At 37.7% G+C, this 16,810-nt stretch overlaps 1 protein-coding gene across 2 annotated transcripts in view; it reads left to right on the top strand.

Moving 5' to 3' along the window:
* Window positions 1–16,810, top strand: part of TMEFF1 (transmembrane protein with EGF like and two follistatin like domains 1) — a 142,995-nt gene that overhangs the window by 89,185 nt on the left and 37,000 nt on the right. For both annotated transcript variants that reach the window (XM_032635711.1, XM_032635708.1), the window contains 3 exons: window positions 2,580–2,709; window positions 6,340–6,366; window positions 8,588–8,684. In XM_032635711.1, coding sequence (XP_032491602.1) covers window positions 2,580–2,709; window positions 6,340–6,366; window positions 8,588–8,684 — 254 coding nt within the window. The remainder of the gene's footprint in view (window positions 1–2,579; window positions 2,710–6,339; window positions 6,367–8,587; window positions 8,685–16,810) is intronic.

The raw sequence follows: 16,810 nt of genomic DNA, 5'->3' as shown, positions 1-16,810 counted from the left end.
AAAGCTATTAGGAGAAGCTAGAACAATCTTATTTGTATATGGCCTTACCATAGTTCCTACATGAATGGCTAGAGTTGCATTCAGAAATTGTATGGTGTGTATGTTGTGTGGAACTATCCTTTCCTTTGCAGTACATCGAGCACCATTGGAATCCATCTGCTAAATGACAGTAATGTCCCTTTCTCATTATGACAACCAAAAATGCCTCCATAGGGGCACCCACCCCTAGGGGGCGATATTAGCACCTTTGCAAGCCCTACGTTAGAAAGTTATTAAATGTTTGTTCAGTGAAGAGTTGGCTTGAGAAGTCCATAGACTTAGCATTTGACATCTTGGAGCTTATGGTCTTTTTTGCTAATTATATATTGTATAATTACAGAGTAACATTGATTCCTGCAGACATCATACAAGTTATTGTGTACATTTTAGGGGAGAGAATATAGTAAGTGATCCTTGACGAATTAGAGGAGTATAGGAAGGCATCCTAAAGTAAAATTTTAATTTTAACTAAAGTTGATGTAGGAGTCTGCTGATATTGTATAGCAAATCAACTTGGTTACAAAATATTTTATTAGAAATTGTTTTTACCAGTGTTTGACCTGGGGTAGTATGCCATGTTTATGATTCATAAAGTAAGTTGACCACTTTTTAGAAAGTAAATAAATGATAAAAGTAAGCCTTGTTCATTGCAGAAAAATTGAGAAATACAGAAAACCATATACATGGAATTAAAAAACTCTGGTGACAAGTAATGTGAAAAATTTATTGGTGTTTTCTTCCAGGATTTACTCTATGAATATTTATTTTTTCTAAATAATTGAGATATGTGTATATATATGTAATTTATTTTCTTGCTATATTTTTATTTTATATTATCGAATTATTTAGGAAATTTGCATTCAGTTTTGTGGACTAGATAATACATTTAAAAATGGCAGGGACTTCCCAGGTGGCGCAGTGGTTAGGAATCTGCCTGCCAATGCAGGGGATACGGCTTCGATCCCTGGTCTGGGAAGATCCCACATGCCGCGGAGCAACTAAGCCCGTGCGCCACAACTACTGAGCCTGCTCTCTAGAGCGTGTGAGCCACAACTACTGAGCCTGCGCTCTAGAGCATGTGAGCCACAACTACTGAGCCTGTGCTCTAGATCCCGTGCTCCGCAACAAGAGAAGCCACCAAAGTGAGAAGCCTGTGCACTGCAATGAAGAGTACCCCCCGGCTCGCCGCAACTAGAGAAAGCCCGCACGCAGCAACAAAGACCCAACGCATCCAAAAAAAGAAAAAGGGCACAAAATTCTCAGAAGTTACATATATGGTATTATCACCTACTTTTCACCTAACATTATCTTTTTCTGTCACACAGTATTCTTATAAAGGGTAATGCTCAGTGACTCCTTGAACAGGTATAGCATGGTTTAAATAAATATTGCCTTGTTGGATATTTAGGTTGTTTCTATGTTTTAGATATGAATACATTTCTATTTGAAATGACTGTAATAAATTTTCATCTACAATAATTTCCTTCAGATATATCATTAAATGTGTAACTCTAGATAAAAAAATCACATTTCTTCTTTAGAACTCTTGAAATGTATTGTTAAATTATGTTCTCAAAAGATTGAGCCAGTTTAAATTAGCACAACAGGTATATTGGTATGTCCACCAAATTGAATTTTTTGTTTGTCTAATGACCAGCTTTATAAGCTAAAAATAGCATCGCGTTTTCATGTACCACTCTGATTGCTAGTGAAACTCAGCATTTTTTATATATTAATTGACCATTTGTTATTTTTTGTAAATTTATCTTTTGTATTAATTTGTACTGTCTCTCTTTTAGTAATAAGTTATGTCATATTATACTATTTTCCCCAGATTTAAAAACTTTAGTTCTTTATGATATTTTTGACATTTAGAAGTGTTAAAGTTTTTTAAACATACCAATTCAGTGTCATTTCTCAAACATGAATCATCTTTTTTCTTTTCATCTACTAATCCTTCAAGGCCCAGTTCACATTTCACTTTCTCTGAGGAGGCTTTTCTTGAATACTTCAGTTTACAGTAATAGGTATTAGATATTACACTTATTGTCTACACTTTTGATTTAGTACATGATCATATATATGTATTTCCTATTTATATGGTTCGCTAACAAGATCGTAAGGTCTCTAAGAACAGAGTTCATTTTTCTACTATAGCATTTACCTTAAGACTTTGTGTACTAGACGTATTGAATAAGTGAATTTTGATAATAATGAAATGACATTACATCATTAGTGCTCATGACAAACATTGGCAAGCATTTCCTTTTATATTATCTCTCTGGATCACAAGCAAATGATGTAGATAGGATAGGGATTTTCATTCTCATTTTTATGGATAGTTGATAGTTAATTTTCATTATGAATGTGAAAAAAGATATGAGAAAGAAGCATAACTCTTCTTTTTAAAAACCAAATAAAAGAACAAACTCTTTTGTAGTAGAAGTATGTCATAATACTATGGTATTGCATTCATGAATATGAAATGAACTATTAATATTCATGCCTAGTCTGAGAATTTATTTTTGTTTCTTTTGCAGTGCCATACAAATTATATTCCTGTCTGTGGATCAAATGGGGACACGTACCAAAATGAATGCTTCCTCAGAAGGGCTGCTTGTAAGCACCAGAAAGAGATAACAGTAGTAGCAAGGGGACCATGCTACTCTGGTATGTGTGATATTCTTCTGAAAAAATGTTAGAAATGGTTCTGCCATACTTTTAAGAGGAAGTTTCCAGTCAGAGGTTTATTCCCAAAACTGCTGTATGGATTGGTGATGATTATGTGGGGAATGGGGGAGCTCTTTTTGGCCTCCATTTCACGTTGCTTTTTTTGTTTTTTGTTTTTTTTTTTTTGCGGTACGCGGGCCTCTCAGTGTTGTGGCCTCTGCCGTTGCGGAGCACAGGCTCCGGACGTGCAGGATCAGCGGCCATAGCTCAGGGGCCTAGCCGCTCCGTGGCACGTGGGATCTTCCCAGACCGGGGCACGAACCCGTGTCCCCTGCATCGGCAGGTGGACTCTCAACCACTGCGCCACCAGGGAAGCCCTCACGTTGCGTTTTAACCCCAGGTAGTCTTGTACTGACTGTTACTTCTCAGGACGTTTTTAATGGTTAATGCTTTTTTTTGGTGGGGACTTTGCATATCTTTTGCCTTATGGTTTGAATATAAGACAGGATAAGATTTGGGGTGGGAAATGCTATGGGATCCATTTTGTTGATTTTTATCTTGGGGGGTGGGGAAGGAGTGGGGAGTATCCATAGGAAGTCATTAGTGGCATCCCAGGATGTGTCTCTGTCCAATCTCTTCTCTTTTTATATCTTCTCATTTCTGTTTGCTAGCCCTTGTCATCCACCTCCCCCAATTGTTTGTATTTTCTTCCTTGTCTTTTCCTTCCTGAATTGGTAATGGTTAATTTTGGAAAGCATTAATATTAGTATCTTACTTCCGTTTGTATTTGGGGGCAGGGATGCAGAGTGAGGTATTGTAACAGAATTATTGTATGAAGGTTAGCAGTAAAGGTGGAGACTCTTCTTATACGATTACTCCATTTCCTTTCTCTCCTTGTATATTACAGTGCCTGTGTTTTTATTGGGGCTCCATTACATAAGCGTAATTGATTGATGGTCCATGTGGTTGATCTCAAACTCTGGGTACACTAATACCACATGACTCAAAGCCCCCACTCTGAACTGTGTGGTTGGTATTTCTGGTGTGGCCAGCCCTTGCCCTAAGAGTATTGGGTGTGGCTTGTCCCACCCTAAGGTCTGATGTGGTCAACTCCCTTCCTAAACATCGATTGCCTTCCAGAAGCTGAGGGCAGAAGGCCAAAACTCTCTTTGGGCAAGGCCAAATTCTTTTCCATACACTAAATAATTAGATGCTCTTAGGCCAATAGACTATCATTTGATGTGGTTCTTATACACTTCTCTAAGTACATTTTGTTTCACAGACTTGATTTAGTAGCTAAAAAGGAATATGGAGTTCTTTATAATCCCAAATTAATTATGCATCCTTTATGAGAAGTTTAAGACACCAACTGCTTTGATAAGCAGTGAATATTAAGCATTGGGAGGCAGAGTGGAAAGAGCTGGAAAGAGCACTGCACTAGGGTTACAAGACTTGGCTTTAAAGTAACTCCAGCTCTTGTTTACTGTATGACCTTACACAAGTCACTTAGCTGCTTGGAGCCCCAGTTACATACCTAAATTGTGATGGATGTCATCTCCTGGGGTTAAGTGAGAATTGAATGAGCTAAGCTATAAGGTGCTATATTGATTTTGTTATCTTCTGGCTGGGGCCAGAGTTGTTCATGTCATTTGGTCTGGTGTTGGTTCTATTCCCTGTGCTAGGAACAACATTCTCCTTTGCTTATTTGAGAACTTTTTTATGCTTTAAGATTGAGCTTAAGCCTTTTCTACTCTGTGAAATCTTTCTTCTCTGGTATCTCCTGGCAGAGTTTATTCACACTTTGTGCATATCTCTATGTAAATATCATACTGTATTTCATTTATCTAACACATCTGCCTTTGGCCAGATCCTGTTTCTCAACAGGAAAGTACTATATCCTGCCTAGGGAGGTATATCATAATCCCAGGGCTGGGGCAGGGGAAGGCGTGTGTCCAGTGAAAATATGATTGACAAGAAGAACTCAACCTCATTATCAGAATAGTCACAGTATATTTAATTTATTTCAGAATTTTAAATGACCCTTAAGGAAGGTGTGAGATATTATATTTATTAAAATTGGACATTAGTTGGAAAAAAGATCGGGAGTAAGTATGTCATGCACTGGAACTGTCTTATTTATCAGTTTATATCTACCTTTTACTTATTATGTGTATGTTGTCTAACACATACATAATAAGTACCCAGTCAATGTATATGGAATAGAAGGGAAAAAGAGAGTTTTCCTAAGCAAAGTTTGGTAATAAAAATACTTTTGAGTTCCCTTTTTCCTTGTCTTTTTTTCTACTCTTTTACTCTTTCTTTTCCTCTTTACTTTCTCAGAGAAGATATAATTATTTTATGGTTGATCAATCAAAATGAATACAATGTAAGACTTTGTATAAAATCCCATGAAGAGTTGAAGTGGATGCTACATAAAATATGTATTTTTTTTCCAGTTCTTCCTGTTTCTACCACGTTTGGGACTTTTATTATAGTCTGCAGGAGATTGAAGGGAAGTGGGGAAGGGAGCGATATTGTTGAGGGTGTCTCCCACTCTAGAGAACTATTTGAAGAACTGGAATGGATTCTCTAGGAAATCCTCCTCCCTAGAAAGTGCTGGGTAAAGTGTTAAGTTCATCACTTGCCATGTCTGTTCCACACTTATGATACCACACCATTGCCCTCTTTTCAGCATGCTCTGCGCCATATGTTGGTTCTTTTAGGATTATAAAATACATATTTTAAATTAATTACATTTTACTCTGGCTTCTTGCTGGTAACTTTGAGGGAGGCTCTTTAATTTGACTAGTAACAAGTTTCTCACCTACACCTTGGTGAGATTCCTTCTGGTGAGGTTTCCTAGAGGAAGTTAATTTCATCAGTAATATGAAAACCTCAACCTTGAGGTTCTTTCCTTCTAAACCTTGGGGCTTTTCATATCTTTTGGCTTTTGGCTGTTATCCACAGATTTAATGAAGAAGATTTTTGGAGCAAGACCCAAAGCTCTTCTCCTCCCTTTTTAATAAAAGCAGTTTATTCTTTATTCCTTTCAAGCTTTAACAAAATTAAAAATTTCGTCTACCTTTTAAGTGAGTTATTTAAAGTTATTTCTATTTAGCCATTTACTTTATAATATTTATTGGTTTTTACTCTGTACAAGGCACCTGGGTATTTCCTGAATGGGCTACAAAGATGTATGAGGTATGGATTATGTGTCCAAGTAATTTATATTTGAAGAAAGGTACAAAATAAGTATATAAGAATAAACTGTTAGATATCCAGAAAAAATGAGAAAAGGGGCTACATGAGAATGGATATCACAGTTTGATTTTATTTATTTATTTTTGCGGTACGCGGACCTCTCACTGTTGTGGCCTCTCCCGTTGCGGAGCACAGGCTCCGGATGCGCAGGCTCAGCAGCCATGGCTCACGGGCCCAGCCGCTCCGCGGCATGTGGGATCTTCCTGGACCAGGGCACGAACCTGTGTCCCCTGCATCGGCAGGCGGACTCTCAACCACTGCGCCACCAGGGAAGCCTCACAGTTTGATTTTTGATAAGAAATTTTACTACTTGATAATCTGAGATTTCCAGTAAAAGTATTCATATTCATTCTTTATTTTTCTTCTCAGATAATGGTTCTGGATCTGGAGAGGGAGGTAAGTTTCAAATACCCCTTAAAAAAGTATTTTTTTTCTTTCACTTTTTAAAAACAGCCGTATTGAGATAAAATTCACATACCATGCAGTTTGCCCATTGAAAGTATGTAATTCAGTGGCTTTTAGTATATTCACAGAATTGTACATTCATCACCACAGCCAACTTTAGAACATTTTCATTACCCCGGAAAGAAACCCTGTACCCCTCAGCTATCACCCCCAATCCCTCTATCCCCCTTAGCCCTTAGCATTCTTTTTTTCCTGCATTTATTTTTCATTATAGGTTTGTTGTCAGACAAAGGGGAAATGTTGCTCCTGTTAAACTGAAGTTACACCAAGGTGCCCTCCCCTTAGGATCATCCCCAGATGACTTTAGCTTGGACCAGAGTATATGTAACACTCTCCCATCCCTTGCTTACAAATTTTTGCTCATAAGGAATTTTCAAGGTACAATATTTAAAAACAGTTTGAAAAACTAATATTTGGTAATTCAGTTTCCTCTGAATTATTAGAATTGAGAATGACTGATCTATTTCGTGGTCTAATGAGGCTGTAATTCTTAATGAGTATCCACTGTATGCAAAGTAAGTTTGAGGTGCTCTGGGGATGCACTAAAAGAAAAAACATACTCTGGTAAAATTCACACTTATGCAAATGAAAACTACAGTTGTGATCCTTTCAGTACTATCTGAAACCTTACTCCACCCTTCTACATTTCATAGAATCCTAACATTTTAGAGTTGGAAGGGACTTTGAAGGTCATCTAGAGAGTAGAACTGTTCTGAGAAAGAATTTCAAGGATGACAGTTAGACCTTAAAAAAAAAAAAAGATTTAAACGGTCCAACAATAGAATTTAATTTAAATGGACATGTTCAAGGAGAAACTTCGTGATCATATGTGAAGGATGAGATCATAAATTCTGGATCTTAGAGCTGGAAAGGACTTTAAAGGATCATGTGGTCCAGCCCCTGTGGTCAGATATTCAGTTAGGAAACAGTCATTGTTACTATGTTAAAGAAGTGGAAGTTGATCTCCAGATTTGCTTATATGGTACAAATACTGGATATCTTGCCCTGAGGATGTTGGTTGTTGGCAGTTTTTTTTTAGGGAGTATGAGTTAGAAAGGCTAAGTGGTTTGCTCAGATTAATATACAAACTTTAGTGAGCTCATGGTGGCTGTATGATTTCTAGATCTCATTATGTTTCTGAGGCCTTAGAAATACTTAGGATTATGCTCCCTGGAATTGTTTCGGGAGTATTCATTAGAATTTGGGGAGGATTTCTACTTAAAGTGTAGGCAGACACACAAAATGGCGAGTTTGGTAATAGTACCAAACAGGTACTCTTAATGAGTATCCACTGTATGCAAAGTAAGTTAGGTTACTTAGGTTTGTGTGTGCTTTCCTTACAACATCTTCTCCGCTGATTGACACCCCCTCAGTAAGGTGTGCTTTCCCAAACCAGACTGGGAAATCCCTTGAGTAAACTGTAATCCCTAAATTGGCTTCAGAACTGATCTCCCTGCCCAGTTTGAGGTTATCAGGATAGGATCCACTCTAGTTAAGACCCAGGAGTATAGGGTTCCCTAAATGTGGGATATGAGCTGACTTGGGGGCTGGTGGTATGCACTGTTGTTTTGTGCTGGGTCATAGGAGATGCATACCCTTCTGTATTCTGGGTGTTGCTTGCTGTGCTAGGTGGTAAAGTAGAAAAGGGCAAGTCCTTTGTAAATAGACCCCTTTCCTCTTCAAAATTTGGAGATAATTTTTAAGGCAGGTGTGAAACTGATGTGAGGAAAAGGTAGTGGTTAGACTCTGCTTTGTTTAATCACTTATTTGCTAACCTGGATTGCACAGGCTATTTCAATAGGGTAATCACTGGACTAAATTTATTGCTCATGTTTTTTTTTTCCTCTCTCTTATTTGATGTTATGGTAATTCTTTTAAAGAATCAACCAAATCTAGCATACTGTTCCGTTGTACATAGGTTAAGGGATTATTTTTCTAGCCCCAATACTTTTTTTTTTTTCACAGAATATGTTGTACTCTTGTACTGACAACATTTTTGGACTCAAGCATTGATAGACTTTTGGAACTGATTTTTTTTCAAGAGCTTGGGTACATTTTCCCCAGAAATAGGATAATGGCTGCTGAAAACATGAAGCATATCTGGAAAGGCTCCCAACTTTTGGTTGAAAATTTAATTTTTCTTTTTAAACAGAAGAGGAAGGGTCAGGGGCAGAAGTTCACAGAAAACACTCCAAGTGTGGACCTTGCAAATATAAAGCTGAGTGTGATGAAGATGCAGAGAATGTTGGGTGAGTTGATTGAGGGAAGGGGATACACTTACTTGGAGGTTAATTATCAGCATTATTATATTATAGAAAGGTATCATCTAATTTGCTTCTGTGTATTTTGTGTGTGCCTTCTGTGTTTTTTTTGTTTAATGCTAGTCTACTGGCTTTTAAATTGATATAATACTATAGCTATTTAAGTGTTTTAAAATGGAAATCCATTTATAATTTTTTTCATTTTGCCATTGCCTTTTTTTCACTGATAGTTTTACATATTTTATACCAAGTGCTAATTTTATTCATCAGAATTGCTCTTATTTGGAATTATCTTACTATTATATTTTTAACTAGTATCAAGGATAAACAGTTTTTCTTAACTTGCATTTTTATACACAAACTTTTCATGTATTTCAGTGTATTAAGAAAAATTCAAAACATTCAAAATTTTAGAGATAGTAAGTAAATATTATATAATAAGTAAAAATTATTTCTGGAAATCTCAGCTGCACTGATTGACATTTTGTTGTATTTTCTCACTCATGTTCAGCCTTCACTAAGGTGGGTTTTGTAGCTGGACAGCATTGTCTGTGCAGCTCCCTGTGAGAAGGGTGTTGTTTGGTGGAGTAGTAACAATATAGACCTCATCAACACAGTTATGTTTGTTTCTTCCTTTCATCAGGTTCCTGTTTGTTTATTCCCAGTCTCAACCTTCTTTCAATTCTCTGTGGTGCTTGCTTTTTGCATAGTTGATTCTAAAAGCTTTAATGCTGTCTTTAGGACCTTATGTAACACACATGGATCTTCTTCACTTCCTCAATTTTCCCTTAGTGCATATTTTACAGCACTTATTTTATAGAGATTTGCATGTTCTTTCTTACTTATATGTATTTTCACTGTGAATTTCCGGACTCATGTTTTATTCAGCCCTTAAATGCCTATTTGAGCCTTTTACTGATCAATGGTAGTATGGTTTAATTAGCATTTATGCCCGGAATGAGTTTTACAAATCAGGATAACCATATTTTCAGTATTTTGGTACAGAATCACCTATTTGTCTGGCACTTGGTAAAATTAAATGTCTGATAATTTACTTGATATATGTTTGAAAGTAGGTGAGAATTGGCAAAAGACACGGTCAATAAAAAGTGAATTCAGCAAACCCTGAGTTTGCTCTGTTTCTGCATATTGGTCACTTGGATTGACATGTCCCTCTGTTTCAATCAGAGTGGATTGATTTGTAAGAACATGTTTTCCAAAGTAGATTTTGGCCTGTAGAACATGAGAGAAATGATAGCAATGGGGACTTGCAGAGAGAACAGGTAATAGGTATTATGTTCTCTTCTTCTCTCTTTGTACTGATGATATGCATGATGAAGCACCAGCATTTGTTGTGTGTGTGTGTATTTTTGTAGATATTTGGTTCTTTTCAGTATTTTTCCTCAGGACTGTTCTATAACAGTGTTCAGATTCAGAATAGCTGTCAGTGATTGATTGGCTTGATCAGTTGATCTGTTGTTATTCCTTTGACAGTACCTCTCTTCAGTCCTATTTTTTACATTTCTCTGCTTTCATTTTTCATCCCTTAATTGAAAGAGATAGAGAGCTTTTGCTGGGAAGTAGAATGGATTCTGTGTAGTTTCAGAGGTGGCCCCAAGTATGACATCTATATGATAAAATACACATCTTTCTGTGTACCCCTTTTCTTGATGGAATATGTAGCCTATGCCCAATCAGAGCAACTCTGTTGTATATACTAAATTCATTTTGTGTGTGTCTATTTGAGAACTTGTAACTGCTGTTCTTGCAGGTACAGGCTCTAAGCATAAGAAAGTGGGCATAGACCAGGGAAGGGCTTACCAATAGTAAGGAGCATGCAGGCTGAGGAGCTTCCTAAGGAGCACATGGATAGATTGGGACAGGCAGCCAAGACCAGGCCAGGAAATTGATGCAATAATAGGAGAACATTAAGGAAGCAAACTGTACCTTTACCTAGAAAATAAGTACATATATACGTAGTAATAATAGATATTAAGTAAAACAAAATTCTATAAAATAATACTTAACCTTTACTAAAAATAATGTATTCTAATATTTTCCATACTGATTGTGACCTACAGTTAAAAAATTGCTCTGTAATGTAACTATAATAGATATTTTATTTCATGTTACATTTTTAGGTATGGGTATTCATTTTCATTAAAAAAATATTTTATCTTTTCTCATTTTGAAATGTCTTTCCTATCAAAAGAAATGCTATATATAACCTATCTGGTTTCCAAAGGGCAGCTAATCTTTTTTTTTCCTTTTGTAGTTGGTTAATTTATTATTATTTTTTAAAATTTCTTTTTTTATTGAAGTATGGTTGATGTACAATGTTGTGTTAGTTTCAGGTGTACGGCAAAGTGATTCAGTTATACATATATATATCTATCCTTTTTCAGATGCTAAAATCTTTCTCTTGCTTTACAACTCTTTCTTTTCTTCTTGCTAATTAATAGTAGGAAAAAAAACTGGCTATTTGGGGGAGGGGATAAATGGTACCATGTAAGTTAATTTTCTGCTATTAAGAGAAGTGTAGTTTTTTATTTAGCCATTTAAATAGAAATTGATTTAAATATATTGTCTTAAACAGTATACAAAGCATATTCTAACATATTCTTAGAGTCATATATTGTATAGTTTGTTACATTTTTCAAATGCTGTTATACAGATTGTTTTTTCAGCTCTTTATGGCAGTCTGTCCAGTGGGTAGGGCAAGGAAGTATTATCCTGATTTTACTAGGGGAGCTGAGCTCAGAAGAAGCTGAATGGCTGTGATCAAGCAACAGAACCAGAACACAGGTCTCATGACAAGAGATTTATCCATTCTGTTGTGCACACGTGTAATACCATGATCTTCTCAGAGGCCACTGATGTTTTTAGTGGTAGCTGTTTCATGCCTACTAAAGGCTCCATTCTGCTTTGTGTTTTGGGTTCTACATTGTTTTATAAAAATGATTTTTCTTCTCCCATGTCAGGCTCTTCGCTGTTGCATCTGAGTGCTGTCAGTATGCCTTGTCAGTGATTCTGACTGTAGATGACTCCAACTTATTAATTGCCTCTCTGCTTCCCTGAAATGGGAAGCAGTATGCTTGTAGAAACTATATCTAATGTAGGAATAAATTCTAAATGTAAATCAGAGTAAATAGGTTCTTAGTGGAGGTGTATGAACTTCAGATACTGCATGAATTTTGTCTCTCTTGTCTGCTCAGTGGCTATTTTATTTATAATTTAAATTGTTTTTGCTTGTGAGAGGCTTTTTTCCTCTTTCTTCCCGAAGCACACTGTGTCTCTAATGGCATCGTGGGGCTTTGCATGGGTTTGTGATGGCTATCTTCATTGATGCTTACCTTTTGAATTTATACCTAGAGCGAGGTAGTTGAGGTTCCAAGAAATTTGACTCCCACATGGGTGAGGTTTCAGTATTCCACTGCGACCGTTGTGACATACAGTGGCTAGACTTTCTGCTTAGCCTTTTTTTTTTTCTGCTTAGTCTTAAAACTTGGAAACAACACCTGCTTTACAGAAAATTGTATTTCTTAAACTACATAATCGTAGCAATCACACCCCCTCTTTATCTAAACAGTATTTCTAACCTGTCCAAGGCTGAGGTTATTGCTGCAAGATAGCCCTCAGCTGTTTGTCTGGACAGTGGGACCAGATAATCATAGAACTCCTTCAGCCAGGTAGACCTTTTATATACCTGACCTAAATCCCTGCCATGAACGATTTGAATAGTCTGTAAAATCATCTGGCATAATGTCAGTACAGGCGAGTTATAAAAAACCTCCAATTATTCCTTTGAACTTTGTCTGCCATGTGCTTTATGGAAATTGTCCCTGCTCTTCTGCCTCTTTGATGTCAGTCATTTTGGAGATGCTGTTTCCCTTTTCCCCTGAGTGATGTAAGCTGTCAGAGTTGCTCAGAGAAAGAATCATGTAGGTGTGCAGTATGACAGACAACGTTGAGAAGCAGTTAATTCACCTGTTGGACATCTTTGTCATTTATGGTACCATTTTCTGTTTGGACACAGTTACTGGCCACTATCACAGTCTGATGAGTCTCTCCCTCAGAACGTGGAATGAAATTTTTTTGTTGTTGTTTAAACAGAGAGAATAATGCTGTACATCTGTCATCTCCATTAATGTCCTCCTTTCTGGAAGTTGCATATACTTTTTAAAAAAAAGAACAACCAAAGGAGTACTTTTCTACCGTTATCTACTCTGCGCTTCTGCTTTCCTCCTAATCAGAGATGACAATAATTTTCATCATTTACCATTGCCTGACTCTGGATATTTGGAATCTAGACTTTTAAAACGATTTAGGTTTAATAAATTTCTACCAAGGCCCCTTAGACTATAATGGGAAAATAATTGTATGTTGTCCATTAGGCTCTGATAACAGGAAATAAACACTATTAAACGTTATTTTATACCAAGTATAACCGAGATGTTAGTAATGACAGGCTCATTTGTCCAGAAATGCAGAACACAGTATCCCCATGGCCTCCTGCAGTTTGCTGAATGCTCTGTTACTCTTTGATGATTTGCCTCTGTTATTCTGTCTGCCTGAAGTCCCACCCCTGTATACCTACTTGTTTCATTCCTACTGTTCCTTCCAGCTTGGATGAAGTAAGACTTTAGCACCTCTTCCTAGCAGCCTCCCTTGCTGTTTCTGCAGTCCCTATGAGTTAGGTGACTAACTCTGTGTTCCTCCCTTGGTCTTGAGAAAAACAACCTCCACATAGCGCTTATACTGTTGGGATCACTAACAGATTGTGGGCTCCCTGAGTACAGGGACTTTGTCTTGCTGGTTTCTATGTTGGATTAACTTGCCATAAGGTTGGGTATCTTAGGGTCCCTCTATAGGTCTTGTTGAACTCGTGGCAGTTCACACAGGGCTTTCCTGTTGACTTAGAGCCACACAAAGGTTCATTGTGATGGTTTAACATGTGTGAAAAGGACTAGTAGTATTGTGAGGAATTTGTAGCAGGTGAACTTGTTGCAGTCTTCATTAGGTGTTTATGAAATCTAAATAACTTCACATGAATTAGTTTAAGCCAGTGTTTTCCTAACTGCTAAATAAAACTTACCATATGGAGAAGGAATGACACTTTCTATGTACAGTAAGGGGAAAGGAAGAGACAGGATAGATATTTTTCAATAATAATACCTTTCAGATATACATAGTATTTGATGATTTCAAAGGGCTTTTTACAAAAGCTTATTTGATTGTCACCAGTGTTTGAGGTATTATCACTATTACTATTATTAAAGACTCAGAGTTGTGATTTGCCAAAATCCTAGAGCTAAATCAGAGAAGTCATTGAATTTATTCATGTATGTATGTATGCATTCATGCCTTTGAAATTCATAGTGTTAGAAATTCAAAAGCTTTAAAAGGCTTTACAGTAAAAGGTCTGTTTCCCACCCCACCCCGATCCTCAGTTACCCAATTGTCTTCACTAGAGGCAGTCACTGTGATCTGTTTCTTAATCTCCCAGAGGTATTTTTTGCATGTACAAGCATGTATGTACACGAATTCTCTTTCTTTCCTTTTTTTAAACTAATGGCAGCGCACTATACATACTGCTCTACTCTTTATTTAAAACTTTTTTTTGTAAAATGTACGTTTAGAATACAGATGTGTTTAAAACATACACATGCAATTTAGAGAATACTACATCTATATACCTAACGCCTAGGGTACAAAATAGAATATTGCCAAATTCACAGTACTGAGTGTTGACTTAGCCGGCACTGTTAGATGAAGGCTTACGGAAAAAGACACATTGAACAGTCTGTGTCAGAGTCTGACTTTTGGCTTCCTGGTTTACAAGATTCCCTTCTGGGAAAGTGGGTGGGCAAGACCCTGAGTGTTATGGGGAATGTCATAGGGCTCATAGTTGAGACATCTGGTAGGATTCTCATGTCACCAGGTATGGATGATTGGCAGAAATGTGGTCAGAGAGTGGACTGCTCTGTGTTTTCTACTTCCAGTCTCACTGTAGCTGACCTCCATCTCTCAGAAGCACATCAGTTAAATGAGTGTGCTCGTTTGGTTCAGGTAGTTGACATGAAGGGGAGAGCAGGAACTTCATCAAGGCAAGTACAATTAAGAATCTGAGCCAGGCTTACCTGGGCATTCTCTTCTCTGGCTAAAAAGAGGGCAGTAGGCATCTTGGTAATGGCATCTAGCAATACAACTGTCCACAGAGTGAAATTATCAATATTTCAGTGTGGGTACCTCCCTGGTGGCTCAGTGGTTAAGAATCTGCCTGCCAATGCAGAGGACACGGGTTCGATCTCTGGTCCGGGAAGATCCCACATGCCATGGAGCAACTAAGCCCGTGCGCCACAACTACTGAACCTGCACTCTAGTGCCCGCGTGTCGCAACTACTGAGCCCCTGTGCCGCAACTACTGAAGCCCACATGCCTAGAGCCCCGTGCTCTGCAACAAGAGAAGCCACTGCAGTGAGAAGCCTGCGCACTGCAATGAAGAGTAGCCCCCACTCGCCGCAACTAGAGAAAGCCCATGCGCAGCAGTGAAGACCCAACGCAGCCAAAAATTAAAACAAACAAACAAACAAAATTCAATGTGGACTGGTTGCCCTCTTAATATAGCTGTCATCTTGGAATCTTCCTTCAATGTTGTGTCTTTTCCAACAACAATCAGTTCTCCATTTCTTCTTCACCAACTGGGTGTCCTACAATTCATTTCTTTTATGCACTTCTTGGAGTCAGTACAGACCCCACAGGGTAAGGGCTTAGACCCACAAATTGCCCCCGTTTTAGACACCAGCTGCAAACGAGGTTCCCTGCACTTCTGCCCAGGATACTATGAATCTGGAGGTTCCTAAGACCTACCTCCCTTAAGGTTCTATAATTTCCTAAAATGACTTAGAATTAAGGAAAGAGCTGAGTCATCTCATTAGCATACAAAAGACTCTTTTGTCAAAGTTCCAAGGGTTTTAGGAGCTCTGCCAGGAACAGGGGACAAAGACTAAACATATTTTTTTTTTTTTTTTTTTTTTTTTTTTTCGGTACGCGGGCCTCTCAGTGTTGTGGCTTCTCCCGTTGCAGAGCACAGGCTCCAGACACGCAGGCTCAGCGGCCACGGCTCACAGGCCCAGCCGCTCCGCGGCATGCGGGATCCTCCCAGATCGGGGCACGAACCCATGTGCCCTGCATCGGCAGGCGGACTCTCAACCACTGCACCACCAGGGAAGCCCTAAACATATTTTTTGTTATACCACAAGCATCATCCTAGAAATTCCTTTACCTCTCTCCTACGTAGGGTATCCTGTTTCTTGCATTTTTTAACTTTAACTTTTTTGTTTTACTCTTCCATTTTAGTATATCTTTCAGTAGCTTCTTGAGAAAGGGTACAAGGTGAGACCTTATATTTAAGGTGTTTTTATCCTGCACCTAATACTTGACTTATAACTTGGGGAGTGCATAATTCTAGGTGGCAGATAGTTTTCCCTCAGAATTGTGAAAGCATTGCTCTGTTGGCTTCTAGCTTCCAGTTGAAGTCTGAAACCACTCTGATTCATGGTCCTTTGTATATGATTTGTTTTCTCTCTATCGAAGCATGTAGACTCTCCTTTTGGTCCTCAGTATAACGAAATTTCACAGTTCCTAGAATCTTACTGACTTCTGATTTGAGAAATTTTCTTCAGTTAGTTCTTTGATGACTTCCTTTCCTCTCTTTTCTATTTCTGGTACTTCTGTTATTTGGATGCTGGACATTCTGGACTAGTCCTTTAATTTTCTTTTCTCTCCTATTTTCTATTTAGAAAAATTTTTGCTGTTTTTTTGAATTTGTCATTTCTCCTGTACTTTTTAATTTCTAAGAGCTCGATTTTGTTCTCATGGTGCTCCTTTTTCATAGCATCCTATTTTTGTTTTATGATTGCAGTATGTTTTTGTGGCTTGCATTATTGGTATTCTATCTGCTATAAGTATGAGGTTTTCTTTTATTCATTTTTATTCAGTGAGTTTTAATCTGTTACTTTAACTTGTTTTGGGGGTTATATGGCCTTATAAAATGAATTAGTAAGTGTTCTTTCTATTCTCTGGATGATTTTGTGTAAGAATAGAAATGTTTA

The sequence above is a fragment of the Phocoena sinus genome, chromosome 6 (assembly GCF_008692025.1).
Source record: "Phocoena sinus isolate mPhoSin1 chromosome 6, mPhoSin1.pri, whole genome shotgun sequence".
Classification (NCBI taxonomy): domain Eukaryota; kingdom Metazoa; phylum Chordata; class Mammalia; order Artiodactyla; family Phocoenidae; genus Phocoena; species Phocoena sinus.
Note: the sequence above shows the minus strand (reverse complement) of the source record. Positions and strands in the feature narration are given on the sequence as shown.